This window comes from Larimichthys crocea, chromosome X, assembly GCF_000972845.2.
Source record: "Larimichthys crocea isolate SSNF chromosome X, L_crocea_2.0, whole genome shotgun sequence".
Lineage (NCBI taxonomy): Eukaryota > Metazoa > Chordata > Actinopteri > Sciaenidae > Larimichthys > Larimichthys crocea.
In genome coordinates this window covers 30,409,643-30,435,754 of record NC_040020.1, presented here as the reverse complement: position 1 = coordinate 30,435,754, position 26,112 = coordinate 30,409,643, and the positions used below count along the sequence as shown (strand labels likewise).

At 39.4% G+C, this 26,112-nt stretch overlaps 1 protein-coding gene across 1 annotated transcript in view; it reads left to right on the top strand.

Moving 5' to 3' along the window:
• cacng2b (calcium channel, voltage-dependent, gamma subunit 2b) overlaps nucleotides 1-26,112 on the top strand; it is a 56,710-nt gene continuing 30,598 nt past the window's right edge. The window contains exon 1 of the mRNA XM_010739060.3: nucleotides 1-2,151. Within this exon, the coding sequence (XP_010737362.1) occupies nucleotides 1,941-2,151 (211 nt within the window). The 5' untranslated portion in view covers nucleotides 1-1,940. The remainder of the gene's footprint in view (nucleotides 2,152-26,112) is intronic.

Sequence of the window (26,112 nt, the reverse complement as noted above, 5' to 3'; positions counted from 1 at the left end):
TTCTAACCATCATCCACCCCCTCCTCCTCCTCCTCCTCCTCCTCTCCTCTCTCCACTTCTATCTCAGCTCTGCGAAGAAGAAAAACGAGGAAACCAAGGATTGATGTGTTGCTCGACTTGAAATTTTATATATATTTTTTTGGCGCACATGATCCCCCCACGCCTGACAGCCTTGCCAAAATAATCATTGCTTTTGACGATTTCTGATGATTTTTTTTTTTTTTTTATGTGATGACAGTAAACGGCTGTGTTTGTGTGTGCGCTCGTTGTGCTCCGTTTGGCCGTGATATATCCGTGTAGGATCGTTTGGATGCTGGAGGAAGAGGCTCTGACGCTACGGGAAGCTTCGTCCATCCCTCCGTGTCCTCCTCATTCCAGCGACCGGCTGCATGACCGGTGATGCTCGGCCTCTCCGTCTGGATGCGCCCCTCTCTCCGCGGTGTGCCGTCGGTACCGCTGCCTGTATCCCCCTATAGCAGATTTCCACTGTCGCCGGAGAAAGGTCTAGGGACCACATATGGAAACTGGGGATCAGAATTTTAGGAAAAAGGAAAACTAAGCAGGCTGTCGTTTGATTTTCATAACTTAATATTTTTTCCTCCTCTTTTTGGCTTGATTTTTTTTATTTGGAGAGAGGGGTTGATCGTCCCTGGTTGGTTTATTTTCCTTCATCTCTTAAGGAATGGCTCTTTTTCATGGCAGTCATGGTACCGGCTGATTATTTGGCATTATTTATCATTCTGTCCTTGATTTTGGGGGAGCGCTTCATTCTGCTGGTTTGAATTTGTTCTTTCATTTCTTTCAGCACATCCAGTCCTTATTTTTTTTTTTCCAACATATTTTGGGCCCTGCCTGTCTGTCTTGCCTGTCTTGCCTCCCATCACCTTCTTCCCACAGAATACATGTGATAGCCTGTATCTTCAGAAATGCCTGTGATGAGCCTCCATAATTCACTGATCCACTGGGTTACATCAAGGTAGTCAGATCTCATCCTGAATTGTGTCATCATCTGTTGGAGGTCTCTGCTTTTGCCTTCTTTCTTTCTTTTTTAGGCCATTTTAAAGAAATCAGGCCGCCAACTGTGTTAGTCTTAACCACCCTCCCACCCCCACACCCCAGTGTTTCTTCATCCCTGTTCAGTATGAATTAATTCACACTGCGTGCATGCGTGTGCTCGTCCGTGTACAGGTGTGTGCGAGTGAAAGTTTGGCTCTGTGAGCGAATGTGTCTGTGTTTGTGTGTGTGAGCTGGAGAATGACAGTGTAGGCTGTATGTGCTGGCCTATGTGGGGAGAAAAAAATCAAGCGCTACATGCACATCATTCCATACATCACCGTTGAAGCTGTGAGGATTGTAATACATGTAAGTGCATCAGTCAGCTCAGAAAGCCAAATTCAGGCCTGAGACGACCACAGAGAAACAGAGCAAAATCCTCCATCTTCTCATTATCTTGGCCTTTTTCAGAGTTTGACATTTAGAGGCCTTCCAACTCAACAAAGTAGGCCTAGATCCCAGACCACGTCTCTTGTGGGATCTGCTAGAAGCCTGTGTTTTTAGGTCAACATTTTTTTTTTCCAGAGCAGGGCAACTTACTGCCACTTGAGGACTAGATTTCAGAAACCTAAGTAGCTGAGGGTTCTGTCATTCCCACCAAAGTGTGTTTGACCCATCTGTTGGGCCAAACAACTTCCCATCCACCCCCAAACCTCCACCCTCGTTTTAATTTTTCACCTGTTTGCTGTCCCACCCAAAAACCAACCATACGATTTCCCCCGAGCTCCCCTAACTCCCCTGCCCCCCCAGCGGCCCCCCGCTACCGTCGTCCGCCCGACACCGCCCACCCCCCGTTTTCCGAGCTGGCGTGGCGACGCAAACTCACAAATATTTACTTCCTGTACATCAAGAGGAAAGGGGGCCCCCCTTTCGTGGAATGCGGCAACATGGGCGTGTTTGACCGCGGAGTTCAGATGCTGCTGACCACGGTAGGGGCCTTCGCCGCCTTCAGCCTTATGACCATTGCCGTGGGGACAGACTACTGGCTGTACTCGCGCGGCGTCTGCAAGATCAAGAGCACCAACGAGAACGAGACCAGCAAGAAGAACGAGGAGGTGATGACGCATTCGGGCCTCTGGAGGACCTGCTGCCTGGAAGGTGAGCTGGAGATGTACTGAAGAAGCCATATATACATGCACAGATACACCAACAACACTCCGCTCAGCCGGCACACGGGCAGATCGATTCCGACATGCCCACACATACATACACACAGTCCTGCATTTGCACTGACATGCCTACACATACACTGATATGCCCACACTATTCTGTACTCTGCATCCATTTACACTCATTAGAACGCCCTCTTTTACCTACACACGATCTATCTATCTATCTATCTATCTATCTATCTATCTATCTATCTATCTATCTATCTATCTATCTATCTATCTATCTATCTATCTATCTATCTATCTGTATACTTCCTTGCCTGCCTGCAATCTATGACATCATATCCTCACTTCCCAGGCGTTTTAGGTCCTCCTTCGTTTCATAATGATCCTTTCTTTGAAAAAAAAAAAAGCAGCATTCACTTCCTTGAGCAATGACTGCAGCTTCTTTCTAACAGGTGACTCGGATGAAGCTTCCTACGCATACTGTTTGGTTGCTTTGGTTGCTTTGGGTTGTCGTTTTCTGTCTGTCGTGGCCGGCGTGCGGATTGGTTTTTGAATTGTCCCAACACAGAACAGCTCAGCTCACTTAGCTTAACTGTTACACTGGACTTCAAAAGCACACACACATACATGGCCCAACAAGATATACAGCTGACTCATATGGCACCAGTCCTGCTATAAGCTTGTATTTTTACAATCTGTTGAAAGGAAAAAATCTGGAGATCTTTACATGCATGACAGGCTGATAAACAAAAAAAAAGCCTGATGTTTCCAGCAGGATGTGTTTAGACTGACAAACAGGCACACTAGAATCCATTAAAGATTTTTAAAGCAATCTCAGTTAACCTCCCTCCTCTCCATACAAGCCTTGAAGTCTTAGTTTACCTGTGCAAGCCTACTGTAGGAAAGGTGAAACACAATCCACTCAACCAATTCAAGTGGTTACCATCATCTGAGCCCATCTTCCCTCTCCATTGCATCCTCAGTGCATCTTCATTGCTGTATCTGTGAACTCACTGGCGTCATGTACTTGAATTGTTCCGGGTATGTTGTTTGTTGAACCATCATATGAAGTTTGAATGGATTGAATGTGTTTTTGTATGGAACAATGAACATAAATTTTGTCCTGAGGGACACAAATTTAGAAACAGACTCACATATGTCGAGTATAAAGAGGAAGAAGGATTACAGAGACTTAAAACACTCGTATATTTGTATTAGTCAGTGTTAAATCTGGGGTTAGACTGCACCACATGCAATCATATCTGTGGACCGGGTCAGAACCAATATCTATTGTGTGAGGGGTCAACATCTGGATCAAAAGTTTAAAACCTGTTTGAACTTCCTGTCTTAACATCTGGACAGTTGCATCACTGCTTTTTAAATGGTGACTGTTAAGAGTCAAGAAACACGCAGGTTTGTTTCAGAGCTGAGTTGGAGAAAACTGTGAATATGGCATGAACTGACTTTGCCCTACTTAACGTATCCTTCAAGACACCATTAAAACTTATGCACATATAATAGTGTGTGCATTAGAGAGAGGGGAAAATGAGATTGTATGTGGAAGTAAAATCAACTTCTTAACATCACGTAGTGTGAGATACAATGTTATGTCTTGTGGTATGAGACTATTTGTGATCATACATAAGAAAAAACTGAAATGTCTCTTTACGTGTAACTCTTGTGATCTGAGCCTGACCTAGTCTTAATTTCAACATTTCTACAACCCTAACGCTAACCTGTCTCTAACTACAACCTAAACATCAGAGGACTAAACAGTCAAGTTTTAAAGTTTTGAACACACACATGCTGTGGAGGGTCAGGATGGACACCATGTCTGTGTAATCCATCTTCATCCTCAATCATATAATACCTGGCCCAAGATTCACATGATTCATAGGATCAAGCCATGTGCTGATGACATTTCAGCAGTTTGAGTGCATTTAGATCATTTCTCCCGTGAATCGGCTGGTCATTCTGCTGTGATTGCTACAAGTATAGCAGCTGTCTTGTCACTGTAAATATGGATTTAAGAGAGACAGACATACAACAGAGAAAAACAATCAATCTTTGCCCAGATAGAACTTTGTTCTTCCGATTTTGAGATTTTTAAATGCACTGAAGTGATAATTATGACGTGGAATGACAGTCAAAACTCTACGGTTGACATTTATCACAATAAGCACCTACCTCATGTACTGCGTGTTACTGTGTGTGATCATGTGTTATGGATACCGATGTAGTGATGTGACTCTCTAATTGTGACCTCATGTTTGTGGCATTGCTTGATCCAGTCACACACTTGGTTATCCATTGTCAAATTTTATGTCTTCATCAGTAGAAACTAGTGTCAATTTAATATCAGGTACCTCATTTTGAAAATGATTTTGTAATTCATACAAAAATCATATGCGATGTATTGAAAGTTAGGGTTGAACTCTAAACTGGTGCTACAGTTTCAAATGATGGCCAATACATTACATATTCACTTGTCACTAACTTTTAGCTAATGTTTTGTTTCCTTGCATTTGGTTCATAGCAGATTAAACTGTCTTTTCAGATTCAAACAGGCGTTCCTCCTTGGCTAACAGGTCAGATATCACAGCACACAATGTGCAGGTGAAGCTGAAACATTATAATGGGCAGACAGCTAGTAATAAATAAATAATACTAAAGATACGTTTTCTCAGCTTTTCTAAGTACTACATCTTGGCCCCTTTCCTCTGCTACATCTTTATTCTGCTACAGTGGCTAACTCAGTTTTCTCACATAGGGCTACTAGACAGATTAAAACATATGTCTTGTGCATTTTCCAACAAGACCTACATAAAACCGTCAAACACTTGCTGTTATTCAGTATTAATGAAACAGCTTTACCCAAGCACATGCATACATTTGTTTTACTACAAGCATTTTCCGAATAATATTGCTCACATTTGATCTGTTTGGGTTAGAAGTCACATTGATACAACATATTTAGCTTTGATGTAATGTTATTGTACTACGAGTACTCCTACTGGAACAGCATGGCTCGGTTTAATGCTATGCAGGTTTCTGCAAAACATTTGACTAGGCCAGGAAGGGAAGACATTACACCTGGTTAAATGTGTTTCAATCTGTTTTACATTTTTATTGATGCCTCTCAAGCTTCGTCAAAGCCTTGCCCCTGGTTACATTTCTAACCTATTGACCCTTCATGGAGTGCAAAGGTCAGGCCTTGGATAGTGATTTCTTGGTTACTCCTTTGTCTAAGTGAAAAAAAAAAAGCGAATGATGTCCAGGCTTTTTACAGTTTTGCCCCCCAGCCTGTGTCAAAGCCCGATGCTTACCTAAAACAAGCTTAGAACTACATAAAGTCGGAGCACAATGTTCTTCATACAGCTCGATCGGTGAGAACATCACACAAATCTGCAGAACATCCAAGAAGAAATCAAGTCAGATACACACTTATATTATATTTACTCAGATAAGAACAGCATGATGTGTAAACTAGACAAACCTACAAGGTGTAGTAGAGAAGCCTTTTTTTCTTTTTTTTTAAATTAATGGGACTTACAAATATAAGTTTAATAAGGCTCTATGGATTCAACAGACACAGTGGTGGTATTGGCAATAGACAAGCAACAGACTCTTTTAGCCCTGGAGTGGGAAACACTCTTGGCTATGTTCACTTGTCACCAAAGCCAATTATGAGCAAGACATTGGGACACCTTAGCAGCTTAACTAAAAAAATAGCCAAGATAGTATCAGACCTGAACTAACATGAAACCCTAACTGGTTGCTAATGCTAGCCCACTGGGGAAAAAAAGTATGTACTTAACTGAAAGGTCAATATTTAGTAATTGCAAAGGAATGCATGAGTGTTGTGAGATAAACTATGGCTATGCAGCCCCTGGAAGATAAAAAAGCAGGTACAAGACTAAAACTAGCTGTGTACATAACCTGCCCAAGAAGAGACTTTGTGGATGTCCTTGATCAAGTGACCCACATCACCCAGAATGAAACAGAACTAATGAAAGACGAGTTGTGCTCTTGTTCTGCTATTTGTGTATGAACACTCAGTTTTCTGGTTTTATCTGAAAAAAAGAAAACAGCGTACAACTTGTTTCACATCACTGCTTTTTTCAAGCTCTGCAGAAAACTGCTAATTTGGTGCAGGTGTGATAAAAGCTACCTGTGATCATCCATGTGACTGAATTATGTAATCATTAAAGACAAGGTCGCAGGCTTGAATTAAGTGTTGCTCAAAGATTAGAGCTACTTAGACACTATTTTGTTTCAAGTATTATTTCTTTTTTTTTTTCCCAAGACAGAAAACGTTCAGGTTTTGGCAGAGGTTGCAAAATTGTGTCAAATCACCAACACATTTGTCGATGTGAATGCAGCCACGCCAACTCACTCCATGTGATATGCTTATTTTCCCCGCTAAGTGGCTTTACTTTTCACACTCTAAGCTCACTCTGTGTCCTTGGCACTGGAGATTTGAAATGGTTAAGAGCAGAGAGGAATCTGAGAGAGATCCAGCTTCACTCTGTGTGCTTTCGCCTTTAGAGCTACAGTTGCTTTATAGCTGCGTGGTGCAGAGAGAGAGAAAGAGAGAGGAAGAGAGGAATTGGGAGGTGTTGAGAAAGAGAGAGAAAAAAAAGAGGGAGAAAAAAAAAGAACAAGGGAGAGAAAGAGCAGGCAGCCTTGGTTTTCTGTCACACCCCCTCAGGCATCCTGTGCTATCTTTAACACACAGGCCTACGTTCTATCTAACCTATCTTGCCCTGGCTTTTAACATAATACGTCACAGTGTATGCTTTTATTTTAACGTTCGGGACATGCTGTACGTGCTTTGCAGATACCGGTGACTGTTGCAGTTCTGTCATTACAGTGACATGTTAGCATCACATCACAGGAAGGATCACACATGACATTTTCATGTTGAGCCTTGACTTATGTATTGCAGATTTGATAATGTTTCTGCTTTCATGCTTAGGCCGCTACACAAATGTAAGTGTGTGTGTGTGTGTGTGTGTGTGTGTGTGAAGCAGGCTGTCTCAGAATTGGAGTGCATTACGGCGCTGACATTAATTATGCTAATAGCCATCAGCTCCGTCAGCTTTGCAGTGCTGATCGTCAACAGTGCCTCTCCACGCTGCCTCTTTATCTAAAGCTCCGGTTAGCGATACGCCAGGATAGGGATGTAACTAATTACATGATCATCTTTATACATCTTTATGCACAGACCACCTCTTTATCTAAAGCTCCGGTTAGTGGTTCAGTGCGCCGGGAACACAAATGATATGTAATCTGATTACTGAAGTAATCTGGCTGGGAAAAAAAATTAGTACAAATTACACAATCTTTCATATCGTGTCCCAGTCAGACAATAGGGATGAAAACTAGAAAGATTACATGTAATCTGATTGCAAAAATACACACACTGATGCTTTACAGCATGTGAGTCATTGGAAGTGATTATTGGAGGCGATTTGTTCAAAATTTTGTGTGGTAATGTTTGATGTGGGATCTGTGGGCTGGCAGATAGGAAATGATTTTGATGGAGGAATTACAGACAAATTAAATGATTTAGTTTGATTAACTATTACTGTTCAGATGACAACTTTGAGAGACAAATGATTCAACTTTAATTTGGTTTCTTCTTTTTCATAATGTTGTAAGGTTTGAGGTGCACATGTCAAATTAGAGAAGCTCGCTTGGTGCGAAATCACATTTTTTCACTGTGTGTTTTACGTCAATGACCAGGTCTGATATGTTACTTCTGATTAGATTAGTCTGATATTGTCTTTAATATTTCCCTTATGCACTTGTGATTGTGTTTAAGTCACATAAAAGCCAAATATATAAGCAGAATATGAGTAAGAATAAGGACTAAATAATCTTAAAACTGGACAAAATAATCACGTTACGCCTCAAAGGCAGAAAGTAATCATCAGGAAAGCTGACTTTCCACTGGAACAATATTATAAGAAACACCACCAGACAGGACAAGATACCTTGAAGTTGGTTTTCAAACATCAGACTGCATCGACGTGCTTTAGAACAGAACATATGCAGCCATTCTTACTCTCAACACGTAAAGGACGTACACTTCAAACTATGAAGCTGTTGGTATCTCTCTAGTGTCAATTCTTCAGGGGAACCTCTATTGTAATGTTTTCGTCAAAGTCACGTGACAAGAAAGTCAGCATATGGAGGACATTGGGGTAGACATTGAAATATATTTGTTGGTGCATTTCAAATCTAACATAACTAACATACATATGTTACTTACTAAACCTAACTAAGCAGTCTTGTTGCCTGAACAAGTCTTATTTTGAAAGTCTTCAGTCATTTCATAATAATCGTTGCTGACTTGACCATGGAGCCATACATGAGCATGAGATAACCATGGTGTCATAGTTTGAAGGTGCTGACTAAGCTGCTGTATTTGAGATGTGAGCGAGAACCCGTTCACTTATGATGTACTCATGTTACCCACGATGATGATGTAATAGAACTGATGCTTCCTGTAAAGTAGCCTATAAGATTACACATCAGTTTTTGACTAAGTTGGAAAAACATTCAGTATTTTATGAGAATAATGATGGTATTAATGGTTATTATTGCAAATCAGTGACGAATGAAGGTTGTCCCCTTCTCACTTCAAAAACATTAGTCATGATGGAAAAGCACAGTAACATATGAAGGCGAACTAACTCATGTTTTGGACTTGATAGGGGGAAATGTATTACTTCCACACATTTCTGACGTCATAAGTGACCAATTTTAAGGAGTAAAGGTCAAAGCCATTGTCCCTTCATTAATTCCTAAAAGAACTAACAGGCTATTTATGGTGTATGATGGAGGAGTGCTGGGTAAGGAAATGAGAGCCATTGTTCTGCCTCTGCAATGAGGCTGGCAAACAGTCAGCATCCAGCAGCGCTCTGTGGGCGTGCTGTTGTTGATACTGTAATAGAAATGACTGACAGGTCACGGCAGCTGTCAAACCTCAGCCGTCAATGTGCTGCAACCACCCAACTCCTGGAGACTTCTTATCAAAGCAACAAAAACCTATTTGAAAATTATTTTTAACTTCATAACTTATTTAAATGGCAAAACCAGTTTCTTTTTCTCTATCATGTAAAGTCTAAGCCCGACAATGTTTTTGCAGTGACAGCCAGAAGGTTCTGAAAATCATAGACTCCCTCTGTTTTTAAAAATATGTTGCCTTGCTGTGATTTTAAATACAAATCTCATGACACCATAAGACATTATAAAGCAGTAATTACAGTACTGCAGTCATATCAAAGTGCTATTATCTACAATGTGCAATAATATATAAAACACAAAATAGCCCTCATTAAACACCATAATAAGTGATTACTGAAAAAACGAGTCAGTCTTTCACCGCTTTGGTCCAGATCGAAGAACAAAACAAAACAATAACAACAACTACTTCATGAAAATTTGTACAGATGTACGTGTTCTCCAGAGGATGAATCCCAATGATTTTAGTGATGCCCTGACATTTTCTTTAGTGACACCATGAGGGTCACATTTGTGGTTTTCAGTGAAACGTGTAACCAACTTGGACGAATTACCAAATTTGGAACAGGCGTTTATGTTTCCCACAGACTGAACTATAATCACTTTGATCATTTATGTCTAAATACCTGCAAAACCAAATGCATCAGTTTTCTAATTTTTCAAAATTTCTAATTAGTGAATGTTAACATGCAAAAACACGACGCTGAACATGGCTGCTAAACATCAGACTGTTAGTCCTGCAGCAGTATATAACAGGATAATAGCCTGAAGTTTCTGACTTTCTCATAATATTAATGGCAATAAAATTGTATTTGGTTCACAGTTGTAGTCGGGTTACATAATTCATATGAAGGGAGAACACATACAGGATATATCTCAGTGAGTCATGAAGGCATGGTTAGATAAACCTTATTCATTAACCTCAGTTGTATGTTGATACATTATCTTACATCAAGGCCTTATTATATTTTCCCATTTCTTTTCTTATTTATTTCCTTTCCTTACTTTGATGTTTGGAAGTTCATTGTTTTCCACACTGTCTACTTCAGCTTTATTTCAAGTGTTTATTTTTTCACTATTTGATGTTATGGTTCATGATTTTCATAATTTGATCATATATGTATATATTAAAAACATCTTAAAACAATATAATACAATAAAAAGACATATTCTTTGTATAATTTTATATGCAATTCTACAAAATCAAGTCTGATATTATGCTGAATATTTGAGAACTTTGGGATCTCAACTAGAATTTAACATAAAGTTATGTGGGTTTCAACAAAATTTAGCTGAACAGCATGACTTTGTAATGACAAGTGTTTAAATAGTTCAGTCAGTCGCTATAAAACTGTTTTTATCTTTGCACAAAGGGCAGCAACACGTGCCCAGGACAAACTGCCTGTATTTGTATATTTGTGCATGCACTTGTATAAAGGTGCACACACAGACACGCATCTCAGCCTCCTGATATCCATGCAGCCATCACACGTCACCTTGGTCCCCACACTCCTCCATCCAGCAGCTATCGAGTCTGCTCCAGTTGGATTCACTCTGTGTGCTTGTCATCCTGGACGGATGGCCCCGTGTCGGTGGTCCAGCTGTGGAGGCTGGCTCCAGAGATCCCAGCCTGTCGCGGTCTTCCATGATGGATCTTGCCTCAGGACAGTCTCTCGTTCCTAGGCACAGACCGGAGCTGCCCTGGGGGCCTCAGCCTTGACAGGTGGAGCTCAGCAGGCTCTAAATGCTGCTATTAATCTCCATCACGGCGGGTTTGAGAGCGAGCGAGGTGCGTGTGACAGGAGATATGTTTCTGGGAATGAGGTGTGAGTGTCTGAGAGTGTGTGCTGCATGTGTGTATGTGTTTGTACCAGCATTCAATTTTAGCTTTCATCACCCTCAAAATCATTTTGTTACTGGAGACATCTGAACCCTTTGAACCTTTGAAAACCTCACCACCTCTAATAATTTCCACCCACACAGTCATAGCCTGGATTGACAAAACACAGGATCCCCAATGGTTTGAGAAAACGACCATTGGGCTTATTTAACCTTTTCATATAAAACAAAATAGGTCCTTTGTGAATATGGAGGTTTCCTCATGATGAAGATTAAGTTGATTCAGTGTTATGTAACACAAAGTTAAAGTACTTTTAAACTTAGGTCAAAGTCAAAAATCTCACAACAGAGAAGTACACGCTTTGATTGATGGTCATAACATGCACAATTATATACACATATAAGACCCAGGTTGAAAAATTCCCTTAAATTAAAGCAACGGTGTGTATGATTCAGTGACATCTAGCTGTGTAGTGACAACCCCCTTGCCTTGCCCTCTTCTTCTTGTTCTGGGCTACTGTATCAACATGGTGGGTCAACATGGCAACCCATCGTGCTGTAGATATAAAAGGTTTATTGTAAGGTAACAAAATTATATTTTATTTTCAAGTGATTAAACATTGTTTTATATTGTAGCACAGCATAGCAAAATCTATTCAATCCATTTTTGCCATTATGTAAATAGAGCCTACTGTAAATACACACTGCCTGGTAAAAGTGGTGCTTGTGAACATTCAGTACACCTGTGTCTGCTTGTGTTGTCTATGGCAGGACATACAGTAAACCTGCTCACACCGTATAAGTGTAAGGATTTTCTGGTGGCTTCTACGCTGATGCACACACTTAAGATTGCTTGTGTACATTTAGTATGTGTATGTTGGTATGCATACGCTTATGCCAAAAGATAAGGATTACAGGGCCAAGTGAATGACTCTGGTCAAGAGGGTTTGCTCAGTATCATGTCAGTGTTTGTGTGTATGCATTGAACCTATGAAATGTAGAATGAAGCTGCCTGGAAAACTATGAGAAATGATAATTGTGTGTAAACCAGCAATGACAAAAACTCCTACCAAACAGTTACATTTCTAAAAATAATGTGGTCAAATCAAAAGAAATACATTATGTTAACAAAAAGGCTTTAATTACATGAAATGTGTTTTTCTTAGAGCATACATTACTGATGTAACTTACACATACCTCGGGATGCCAGTCATTATGTAGTAGTCCTTCCTCATAAATCTCTTAACGTCCACAAGAATAGTGTACCCTTTGTACACTTTGGAGTTTTGGTTGCTTTTATAAATGAATTTCCAGTTTTGTGGCTACGTTTTAGAAAATTTCTAATCATTTTGTATTTTTTTCAAGATACTAGAAAAGAAATGGCGTACATTTCGAACCCTGACTGTGCTCCAAAGCATAGTATTATGTAATCCAGTGTAGTGAACATCAGCTTAATTATTAAACGTGATCTTACATTTGTCAGTAGCTATATCTTACAGTATATATATACATCATATTTATTAGCTTTTTTATTACCCAGTGGTGGTTAAATCCCTAATGACCATCTCTTCATTAGCTAATTAATGCAGTCATTCATTCCACCTTTAATTTGTAGCAACTCTGTCGTCCTCTTTCATGGCAGTGCTGGGTATCTATGGCCCCATGATGCTGTGTAACTATGGCGATGCAGCGCTCTGTTTGCAGCACAAGGCCGCTTGTCAAACAGGAATCACGGCCTCTCAATCAAAGAGACTGTTTACGAGCACTCACACACACCTGGGACTGACACACACTGTGCTCCGCACCATGGGAGGGACATCAATCACACACACACACACACACACACACACACACACACACACACACACACACACACACACACACACACACAAACACACGTACACAAGAGGATACAGAGCACATTTACATGCAGGAACATGCACACACATAGATACAGGTGTAGTGAAGACACAAGGACATACAGTGTTAACGCACAACAAGCGTTTACAAAATGTTTAATATTTAAAATTTGTGGCAACTTGTTTATAATCTCAGCAAAAGAAATTCTTACCACAATGTGTATCACGGGATTGTTTACCACTATGTATTATGATCTAGAACCAGATTAAAAATGTATAAGCATGTTCTATTATTAAAACAAACAAACAAACAAACAAAAATAGTCTCACTGTTGAATAGAAAGCACTAAGCTAAATGCTAGAGACAGCTGTTGGATCCAAAATACATTTATGATAATGCTACTGTCATGTGGTATATACAGTATATTGTACCTTTCCCTCTTACTCTTCTACAGAAGCAGTGTATATTGTAGACTAACAACACATGACTGATCTTATGGGTTGCAACAAGATTATGGGAAATGAGAAAGAAAAACCAAAAACATTTCTGCTACCTGTTTTCTCTTCATCTCACTTTTTATTTATTTTAAGGATAATCTGAGAAGAGAAAAAGAAATCACCCATTGGTTCACCTGGACTTCTCCCAGACATATGCAAACTGTGATTGTTTTATTTGTAAGGGGTCACACAAAAAAAAGGTTGGGAGCTGCTGAACTAGAACAAGTGTTTTATAGTGTGTGTATATCAAGTTCAGCGTCTTACAGTGCAGGAACAGTAAATCATGTGCTGTGTTTTAACAGCATCCTCAGTCATCCAGGTCCATCCCAGAATCCTAACCGAATGTAACTGGACTTTGCTGTCAAATATTGAATATGTTTCATCATTTCAAAACCAAAAAGGAAATCCTGACTTACTAGTTTGACTAGTTAGAGTTAGTTAGTTAGAGGGTTTTCATCGCAGGTCTCCATTCCCACCCCCACGGGATCTTCAATTTTTTTGTTCCATGCTCATGGGAACATATTTGCACTGAGAGTAGCAGCGTGCATGGCTAAGTATGTGCATGCATATAACATCCTATAACATGTAGTGGCAGCTGGCACCAGCAGTTCCAGTGGCACCCTCAGATACCAGGCATGATAAGATGTATGGATGCATTTCACATCCATGACAAGATGATATGTTAGCTGTCGGTGTTTGTGCCGCTGTTCCAACAGACGGCAGGCAGTTTTTAAATTATGCCATTGTAAAATATTGACCTGAATGATTGTGACATGTTGCCTATTTTTGGCACTTTTGGCAGCTGCTGGGGACATGCTAACACAGCTGCTGCTGTTTCTTATATTACAGCACTGGGAAAGACATAAGACATATCTAGCGATACAGATGGGCAATACAGATGTGGCCTAAGTTCTTTTGCATTATAGCTAAGGTTAATGCTCCGGCTCGTGAATTGCTCCAGCAGTGAAAATACCAAAGCAGGTGTAGCAGACTGCTTATACAGCAACCAGACACCTCTTGTTTTGTTGCTACTTTACTGTAGTTGCTTTTGGGCTATTAGAAGTAATAATAATATTTTTTTAAAAATTATAATAATAATATTCTCTTCTGCGCCATTGATTAGCCCTTCATCATGTGTTGTTCAAAATTAAAACAAATCTTCAGATAACCCATTAATTATGGTAAATGAACCAACTATTTACACAATGCGTAAATTGTCAACAGGAGGTGCTTACAGCACCCTCAGCACCATATTTTGACGCTGATGTGTCAGGTCTACAAATACTAGTACGCTTGTTAAAATCTGAACTGTTCTGAACAGCTTTTTGGAAATAAATAATGAGTGCTTACTATTATTCTTTAGAGAATAATGTAATAACCGTAAATTACGTCCTGTCTGTCATGTTCTGGACTGTTTTGTTTCTTGCGGGAAACCTGAAGAATAAAGCGTCAAAGTCAATAAAGATAAAATTGAGAAGAAAATATATACCTGTTTTTTTTTTGCAAAACATGTGTACATATGTTTTTCTTATTCTTTTAACTATCTTGTGATCCCCTCGGATTTATAAATTCAAATGGAGAACCACAATCTAACAGCATAGTAACAGTGTAATTGTGTGATTTCCACCATAATAACATCATGTGCTGGGTTTCACAGTGGAGTCCAGTGTTTCATAGTAGTAACAGTATGTCACGTTCTTTGTTTTACAGTATAGTAGGTTGAGTGTGGTGTAGCAGAGAGCTGTTGGCACCTCCACACAGTCTGTTTAACGCCTGGTGGGAGAGGTGCTGACAGGCCGACTGCTCCCTAATCCTACAGACATGAGGAGCCAAAGGGAATGACCAGGGAGCTCAGTGTGTGTGTGTGTGTGTGTGTGTGTGTGTGTGTGTGTGTATGAGCAATATGTATGTACAATATGTCTCCTGCATAGACAAACACACTGCTAATTCCACATTTGTTAGATTTTCGGTACACTGGATTTAAACCACTTTTGTTGTCTGACCACAGAAACTGGAATATATAGTTTGTCGTTATTTAAGGGTACATAGATCAGCCTTGTTGTCAGTTATCAGACAGATGCCATCAGAGCCTTTTGGTCCTCCCTGCCATCAGTCACAGAAAAGTGACAGATCGACCGAGCTGCTCTCAGTGGGAATTCAGGGTAAAGCTGCTGCTGTTCCATTATGGAGTTGGTCTTAGTAGTAGCATATGGTCAGACTGATGGAGTAACAATGCTGTCATCTGTAAGCTACATGATGTGTCATAAACACAGTGTCATAAACATAGTGCCACTGTGTGTGTGTGTGTGTATCTAACTTGCCTGTATAATATCCAAAACACACACATCTGACACAAACACATTTATCAACACGTTACAACATTTCCTTGTGTTTCTATGTAATTCCATTCACACACATTACAATGGATTTAACTTTGCATAATTCTTTTGTCAAAAAACTCACTCAAAATCCCATTGACATTTGCAACAGCGTTGATAATAATTAAAAAACCCAGCCTTGGAACAGAGCCTTACACACGCCGCAGTATGTGTGGCTCCCTTCATGTGTCTCTAAAGTAGTTTCATGAAAAAGAATCTAATATTGTTTACAGGAGATATAACAAACAATCCTATAAACTCTAGATTTCCACAGGCTAAACATCCTAGCTCAACATAAGGGCCAGGTCCATGGGTGAGGCGATGTGTCTGTATCTGTGAGAACAGCAGGACAAAGAGAAAAGGATTACAGCTAAAAGAAAATTAGGAATGACTCCAGAAGAGAGCTGTGATGCATTTTATGCACGTGTACAAAAGGACCCACGATGCAGCTGCTTACAAAGTATCGAAGTATCATGTTTGATTAGTTTTAGAAGTAAGACCAGTCAAAGAAATGCTGAATAAGAGTTTGGCCCAAATGTGATGTCATGACATTAGTTTCTATTACACATGTATTAAATACACACAACAAACAAACACACAGGTGCGTTTGCTTTGTGCGTTTGCGTCTCACATGACAATGGGATGTCCCTGCCTCCACTTTTCAATCAAAGAGGTCATAGTTCAGAGGTTAAAGGTCAAATCTATTGTCTTGTAAGGTCAAGTGATGTATTATGACTCTCTCTCTCTCTCTCTTTCTCTCTCTCTATCACACACACACAGAAACACACAGTACAGTAAACAGTAACAGTAAAGTAGTAAAAAAGCTGCTGTAGAGGTGTAAGATGATATTTATGTAGTTGCAGATGTGCTATTATGGGTTACAATCCAGGGCACAATGCAACCCAGTACGCTGTAAAATGCACCATTTTGCAGACACCAAATCTTTCACAATGGTGCTTGAGAATGTGAGTAGATGAAATGATGCATGTATGCGTGCGGAGTGAGGATAGGAGATGATTTAGGTTGCTATCACAGTATAGACTCAAGGTGCCAGAGCTTCCAGAGTGCTTTGGGACTTCAACTTGATATTACTCTACGAAACAATTTCCATTTCCAGTTGACACGCAGAGATGAGATAAAGAAATGTTACTGTAATAGGATGTAAGCGGAGACATGTAATACATGGACAAATGACCATTTTGGTCACCACAAACCATTGTAGAGCAGCAGAAAATGCAAGAAGAGACAACTTTGTTCTTACTTACTTACCTGAAATCCTTTGAAATGTCAGAGTTAGTTACAGTTAAAAGTCTGAAACGCCATTACATGGTCAAATTTACTTAATCTGCATGGATCTTAACAACCACCAATGCACACTGGACTTTTTCTTGGGTTTAGTTCATGGACCTGTTTGGTCAGAAAGTCCTATCATGTATGTAGAATTGTTCTTTTTTACAATTTCAAGTAATGAACTGACTTTATGGATACTGAATGAAATGAAGGTTCCATAGTAGTCAAGGACGGACTACAGTGGCTGTGTCACGGTCCAGCAGTCAGTGGTCAGACCTAGGTTGTCTGCCCTGGATAGCTTGACTTTTAACTTCTCCTTCTGCACTTAAGTTGGTCATAGTAGCTCTTGATGGTCTCATCATAAAAATATGTGATTGTGGTTACTGTTTACATTACTATCTGGTGGAGTTACATAGTTTTCTGTCTGTGCGATGCCTTGAACGTTCTGAAGCTGTGGAAATTCCATCCACCGACTGTACTGAAGTTGAAACAAATAGCTCCATAATGAGGCTGTTGATGTTGCAAGAAGCATCCAGATGTCTTCATGACACAAAGTGAAACCCGGCGAGGTGTCAGTGTGTTTGATTCATCCACTTTTTATGGACAGTGGAATGAGTTTACAGCTACACACCAGATGTGGCTGACTCACATTAACAATAATGGTGCAACATTAAGCAGATTTTGATGAACTCTGGTGTCTGCGTTTTATGACTGGTGGTGTGCGGTAAATTCCCAGTGTGTTGTATAGTGTGTGTGAGTTTGCATTTGTCTGAGTGAAGTCATAGTAGTCAGGTGTGTGTGTGTGTGTGTGTTGGATTGTGTGAGAGATTCTGTGCATTTTGGCATGTTCTCACTTCTTCAGGTTTTTGAAAACTTATTTTTTTCCAATTAACTTATTAATATGTATAAAGGTGTCCTTTGTGAACCAAAATTTAAACTTCAGTTTAACTGTTTTTTTTTCAGAAGCACTGTTTATATCTGTCTGTATTTTTGTCTGTGCTCCTTTTATAGCAACCCCTGATGATCAAAAGTGATCAAACCACAGCCTCACAGTCCTGATATAAGCAGAATAACTAGTTTCTGTAAAACCTACACATGCCTTTTTACGGAACTTTAAATTTACAATTAAATATTTAATTCATTTAAAGCTTAACTGTGGCAGCTTTACACAAGTCTGTCTACAGGTCTTGAGGAGTGTCACCACATAAATAGATAAATAGAAAGAATACAATAGAAGAGAATACAAGTTCTAAAGAGCCTGAACAAAAATCTTGTGGGCTTGACATTACAGCAGTGCAGTGTGAAATCACAGCATTATTCTCTTTGGTCAACAAATATTAAACATTTGGAAATATGTTTTCAGGAGCTTTCATGGCATTGTGGTTGGGTTAAGTTTAGGACAAAGGTTGGGATCATCTTGGACATGGCTTTAGGTTTTAGGAACAGGCTTCTGCTGCAAGGTTTCTTGGTTGATTCTCTAAACTGCATATCAAAGGTACCATCATCACGTTCCAGAAAGAGGCTATTAAATCTCAGGTACCATCATCACGTTCCAGAAAGAGGCTATTAAATCTCAAATCATGCAGTTGTCATGGTTTAAGATTTCACATCCATCCGTTTTCTCACCATTTGCTTAATGGCAAAGCTAAAGAAATGTTCCCTCTTAAAATTGAAATGCTACATTTGCTGTTGCGTATGCACTTCCTTGTTTACTAGTTATTTTGGAGCTGTGGCTCTGTCTATACTCTGCCTGCCTCACCTCTCAGCAGGGTGAAACTATTAAAGTGTTAACCCCTAAAGAGTAGAGAAGGCAAGTAGGTAGCGATTACTATAATTAGCAGGTGAGTGTTTTCCTGAATTAATCCGTCATATCCTCCGGCTTTTTTTTTTCTTTTTTTTTTTTTTTCTGATTTCAGTGCTGCAGTCACGGAGCAAAATGTACAGGGATGATATGGTATAGAGGAAATTGAGCCTGGAGAGATGAAAAAAGACCATTATTCAGATTTTGTAATTTGCATGAATTAGCTTTAGGCTGTTCTCTCACACAACAGTTACCATTGTTTAGCCTATTGGGCATGTACAGGTGTAGCATCTAATGGTTTAATCTGGATGTTGGTTCCAGCAATGCCCCAAATTTAACAAGAGATATCTACATTTGGTTGTCCTTAATCACGAGGTAGAAGGACATTTCTTTTATGCTTTGTCCGTGTGAAATATTGCAAATAGTCTTTCATTTGAAGCCACGGATGCACCAGCAAAGCGGTAATATCACTTACAGTACTGTTACTCTTACTGTTGGTCATATGCTCTTCATTTCTGCAGTACTTATCACCTCTGCAGGGCTGAATTGGAGAGGCACAGAGAGACATACAGTAAGTAGCTGTAGAATGAATCAGTTACTGACACTTTTAAACACTCACTGATCAATTGCAGCTGTTAAATGACCCAGTAAAAGACTGTAGCTGCGCTGGGCAGGTGGTGTTGTGCGGTGGTGTGTAAGCGAAACAATGAGCTGGAGTGTGTCAGTGTAACACAGCTTGCATTTATATATATATATATATATATATATAATATAGATATATATATAATATAGATATATATATATATATATATATATAATATATATATATATATATAGTTAAAGGTTGAAGGTTGGTGCAAAAAAAATAAAAAATCAAATGGATTCTTGAAAATTAAAAATGCCTTAGATGCTTAGGGGGGAAAAAAAATGTTATCTAGGTATATTTTTGGTTCAAAACTCTCTAGTTTGATGTGTGTTTTCATGGGCATAATTTCCCTTTTCCTATTTCACTTTTCACTTGATAAACTCATAAGTCACCTTCAGTTATTACAGTGTGCTCAAGGAAATAAGCTGAGCAGCAGGGAATGGTGAGGTGAGTTTTAACCTGTCAACAGACTCGCACTACCTTATCTGGTGTTTGGAGTTTGTTGGCACTATGCCTGTCGGAAAAGAAGCAAGCATTTTCCTTGTTTTTGAAAAACAAAGCAAAAAATCATCAGATACATATCACATATCTATAATAAGGAAAATAACACTGATTGCAGATATAGGGTTACAATACAGAAATATACAAAGAATTTCTATGTATTGTTATACTACCATTATTATGGGAAAAAAACATGGTGTGTGTTGATCTTCTGAAATCAGTTAATATGAAGTGATTTTGACGTGCAAGCCCGATGTACTTTACTCAGCAAACAGCTGACGGCGTGGTTGAAAATGTGATCGTGCTGTTTTGTGAGAACAGGGAGGCTTCTCCGCCACAGCAGGTACTGTAGCACACGAGTTGAGTCAGAATAAAGCGAAACGATTCAGCAGTTTCCTGAAGCCTTTCGGAGTCTGAGTTCAGGTCAGGGCAGTGACAGCAGCATGTGGACACAAAATGGCCTCCAGCTAGTCTGCTTGTTTGTTGCTTTGTAAGTGTGCACAGATGTGCTGACAGACAGGTGACACATTAAGAAGCAACTATACTGTGCAGGTTAACAGTGAATACATGTGTGTGTGTGTGTGTGTGTATGTGTGTAAGAAATTCATTTTGCTGCATCTGTATGAATTTTATGAATAATATTTATTTATTGTGAATTAAGTGACTGTTGTATCACATCACGTCGACCATCAGCTAACAGTGGAGTGTCACTTCTTTCACAACATCTCATGTTTTACAGTGTTTTGAAGCTCCAGATTCTTTGCCGGTTCTCTTTTTAAAGGCTTGCTGTTAAATACGTAAAAAAAAATAAAATAAAAATGCAATCTTTAAACTAGAGACCCAAATGTCACATTTCTAGAGACATGGTGTCCTTTTATTGTAATTTTAAATGTCTCTTCAACAATGGGCCAATCAACTCAGTGAGAGGTTAAACAGACTCAACCCTGAAGCTGTATGACAATTACACACTTAAAAAGACAGAGCCGAAATGCATTTTACTCCCTTGTACTGAACTAAAAAGAAAAAGACAACTAAATTAAAGGAGCAATCTGAGTTTGGTGTGCAAATACTTCCTCTACTTTTTGGATTCTGATCAGTCACCCAGCTCTCTCCTTCATGTGTCTAATGTCGGTTATGCTTTTCTCTTCCTTTAATGAAATCCTAAAAGTCACCATAGGCAGAAAAACATTTAGTAGTGCACATTTAATAGTGTGAATCAAACTTCATACCAATTTTTCCCAACTCCTGCAGAATGGAGTTTGTATTTTCTGAACTCCTTGGCAATTAACACGATCATTTTCTATACTGAAGTTGCATTCAGCTTTTGACCTTATTAGTCAATAATGCACAGAGAGAGAAGATGAAATGAGAAATCACGTCACAGAAAGGCAGGCAAAATAAAACAAAATAAAATTAAAAACAATATTTTGTTAAACTCTCAAATATCAACGTGGATATTAACATATCCCAAATTCCTTGTAAAATGTGTGGCATTAGAACAGTAATAGTATAGAATAGTTTTTGGAGGAACTATTGAGAAATCCCTGTTCTTGCAGCATTTGGTCCTATCAGGGCAGACATAAACCAAATAATATAATTTTTAACAAACAAAGCTTCCTTAAACTTTATTTAAGGTCAAACCATGAAGCGCCCTTCACCCTAAATTTAAACCCTCAGTAAGAAATGAGTACTGGTCTATGAATAATTTGTTGTTTGTAATGTTTTGGCAAAAAAAACAACAACTATATTTTCCTGCCAGTAGGTGGCTTTAATAAGAAAATGCTTATATGCATAACTTTGAGGGTGATGACAAACTCTCTGGAAGTTTATGTTGTCTGTGTTGAGTGGGAGATTGGACAAAGTCAAATAAGGTTCAGAAAAAAAAAATGTATGATGGAAATTTGGCTCCAGTTTTAAAAGTTCAGATGATTAAATGGTTAGAAATGTAATTTTATTAATATGTTTTATGCTACTTTTTAATGAATATGTATTCCATTAAAAAGTTTCTATAAGGAACTCACTGTGGTTTGCCCTTGCCAAGGAAGAAGCTGGTGTTCTAATATGCGCCTTGTGATATTAAATGAGAATTATTCAGCTAATTTTCCACTCCTGTTGAATTAAGTATTTTGAAGTTATGGTGAAACACACAGTGGCCTCTTGGTTTGAAGATATTTATGGAACTAAATAGTTTATGAACTTTAGGAGGGGCAAATATTTTTGTTTTTGTTTTTTAAGCATTTCACCCTTCATCACTTTTACTCTCGCTCTCTCTGCCCTCGGTTCCTTCCTGCTTGCTGTGGAACGCTCGGGCGTTTTTGTTGAATATTCACAGAAGAGGCAGGAGGGAAGGAGAAGGAAGGAAAGAGGAAAAAAAGGAAGGGAAGAACAGAGGAGATAAGAGACGAGGAAGAAGGTAAAGAGAGAGGGATGGATGGAGGTGATTTGGCGGATCCAAACTCTGCACCCATTGGCTTTTTTTTTTTCTTAAATGAAGGACCAGAGGCGAGAGCTGCAGCGAGGCGATACTCAGAATACTGGATGCTCCCTCCTCCCCTCCCTCTCTCTCTTTCAATCCCTCCCACATTCTCAAGGAATCAATAGTCGCAAATTAATCATTCTGCCTAGAGCGCTTAGAGGGAGAGAGAGAGAGAGAGAGAGAGAGAGAGAGAGAGAGAGAGAGAGAGAGAGAGAGAGATGGTTTGCATAAAGATAGCGAAGCAGCAGCGGCAGTGTGCATATAATCACACCTTTAGTGCTTTGAGCCTGATTAGATGTTATTCATTGTTGTTTCACTTGTTTGGGGATGAGTAATCATTGTTGTCATGGCGATTGTTGTGGCGCCCCCGTTAGACACTCTTTATATCATTTCAGGGAGGAAATATCTCTTGCCTGGTCTGGAAATCCAACAGTCGGAGATTTTAAAGGCACATCGACTCTGAAAATACCAGCTCTGCTACAAAACATGAAATTGCGACTACGTGGTGTCAAAATACGTCCAAAGTTTGTCTCGGTTAGAAAAAAAAGTGGCAGTTTTACTTTTGCTGTGAAGCTGTAGTTATGTGAACAATTTAAACTTCACATTTGTGATCCTGAAATTCATTTTTTCATGCCCTGATTTAGGCATTGCTTATATTTTTTAATTCTATGAAAGGGAGATCCATGATATATATATATATATATATATATATATATATACAAATACAAGTAGAATAAGGATATTTTTTTAGTGGCACTCCTTTTCTTGGGAGCTCTCATCCAAGCTGGATTGTCTTCAGTCTCTGTTTTGTTTATGTTCCGCTGTATTCTGCTATTGCTGACTCTCAGCACCTATTTCAAGGCTGATTAATCTATTGATTATTCAATCAATCTTTTAGTCTATAAAATGTCAAAAATAATGACAAATGTCTAGTACAATGTTCTACCATAGACCAAAGTGAGCAGAAAAAGAGAAAACTCCTCATTAACCGCAATCATTTTAGAAAGGTATAAATAAAGAGATGCAAACCTGCATTTATCAAATTACATCCTGGAAATATTCATATGTATTCACATTCTGAGAATAAAAAAATCTCTTCAAAACCTTCCCCTCCTCTTATTGAGCTATTTTTTTCTGTGTGAAGTTTCCTGACATGCTGCCGGTGTCATGGGCGTCATAGACATCCCACATGTACCAAAAATATCCGCCTTTATTTAAGCTGCATAATTATAATAATTATTTGTACCTCAGAACAACCGCCCCTCCTGCTTCTTTCAATATTAATCTAGCAGCAGCCCATCAGCTGCACCCATCTCTTACTAACTGGACAAAACCCTTCTTCAAGGAGAATTTGTGGAAAAAGTTCAAATTATGCTTGTGATTTGGCTTCAACATTCAAGTTTATGGAGCATTATCATTCATTTGGAGTACAACATTCACTCTCTTTGAGCTCTGTTTTTGATCTCCACCAACTTGAGAAGTCAAGAAGCTCCACTGCTAAATTTGTCTTGTGCTTCTTGGTACTGGTGCAGGTGCTGTACAATTTGATTTTAGAAACGTTTCGCTTAAAACTGCTGTCTGAGAGCGGTGAGAGTGGACCTAAACAGTTAAGTTGTGTGTTGGACAGCTAAACGATATATGTTCATGCCAGTAAATGACCTTCAAACGGCAACATTTCATTGAAGCTAGGGTATAAACATACATACACAGCTTTGCGTGACAATATGTGTTGCTTTCTTTATCGTGGCTGTGAGCATATGACTGTGACACAACCTCTCCAACCAAAAAACAACAAGTACTTCTTTTGCCTCAGGACGCCTTCCAGATTCATTAACACCGCGGGAGAGATCATCTCTGTCCAGAAAACATCTGGGAGATATGTCAGGGTGAGACGAAAAGTGCTGGGGCAAGGAGGGAGGAAAAAGTATGTAAAGGATAAAGAAAGGACAAAAACAAGTAGGGAAACGGAGAGTTTGAACGGTTGGGTGTGGGCAGGAGGAAAGTGAGGAAGCGAAGCGGGGGGGAGAGGAAGGGGAAACTGGGAGAAAAAGCAGATGGAGAGACGCCGAATCTGGTGAGGAAGAAGGGAAGGTAAAGCAAGGGAGGAGTGTAAAGGTGGGGATGAAGAGAAGGAAGGGAGAAGAGAGAAGAGGAAGAAGGGGGTGGTTAGATGTGTGCCAAATAACATCTGTGAAGGAGGGAGGAAGAGGAGCGGTGGCTGTCGGATGTGTACGGAGAAAGCGTTCCAAACAACATCTGTAATGAGAGCGGCATCTGTAATGAGTGGAAGGGAGGGGAGGTGAGAAGATTGATTGATGCTGCCGTGAGTGATTCTTAGTCATAGTTAATGTTGTTGACACAGCGAGCAAGTTGAAAAATTCCAACGCTGGGACTTATTTCTGTGGTCATAACATAAGTGACCAACAACACTTTCATCTTGTTTACTCCTTTGCTGATGGGGGGGAAAAACCTGACTGCAGCTGAGCTTTTTGGGAAATATCATCCATCACCAGCATGGCTTACATGCTTTGATATTTGCCTCATCTATCACTATTAGAGCTTACAGGAGCATCACCTAGCACTGAGCTAGCTCTTAGTAACCATTGGACAGTAGGATCGTGATGCTGTTTTTTTTTTTTTTTTTTTTGCAGTGCTCCCTGTTGGGCCATGCGTTTGTACATGTACAGTATACATCATCTCATATCCACAAATAATTCATTTCTCATAACCTCACTGTGAATTTCTATTTTCTAGGTCCGTGCGTAACACAAAGGCGATTTCAGATTTTGAACTTTGTCCGTTCGGTTTCATAAACAGTTGACTCAGTGGTGTGACTCAAAGGTAGGCAGGTTAAGTCAAAATAAAATATGCTGCATCCAAAAAAAAAACAGAACAAAGTTCGTGTCAGTCCAAATAGAGAGCTCGGCAGGCGAGAAAATTGTCTTAATAAGCTACAAGGATAAAAGCACGAGCAATAATCTGACAGAGCGGTGAAAGAAAGTGATTGGTATACATACTGAGGGAGCTTATTAGAGGAATTAGTGACAGGTGTACAGGCAGGTGAAGGTTACATGACTGGGGAATAAAGGGAAGAGGGGAACTGCTGGATGGTGAGGGAACAGCAGGCAAACAGGCAAAATACCTATAATACTTATATACTTACTGATATTAGGAACTGTTCTGGTATCTAAAATCTGCTTGAGTGGATCCCTCTGTGTACAGTTTCTCAACACAAATGCAAATAACATCGATAATGTATTCGAGCGATGCTTTATCAAACCCGCCGATCATTCACGAGTTCAGATCTTTGGTTTCGATGATGATTTGAATTGTTGTCTTGAATGGAAAAGCTCTATTTCCATTCAATTTACCACACTAAAATAGTTAGGCCAGTTTTAAAAGCAGTATTGATTCAGTTTATTAACTACTTGAAGGCGGCTGTAAACACAACTTACAACATATTATGGCCTTATTAAGTTGTTTTGGCAAATGTTCACACAATGATTACCGACATAAAGCAACATAAGCATATCTTTAGAGTCAAGTTTCAAGAATAAAGAATGGACAGGGTTTCCGAAGTGCTGTTTTAAAGCCATCTTGAAGAATTACAGTTTTTTAGCA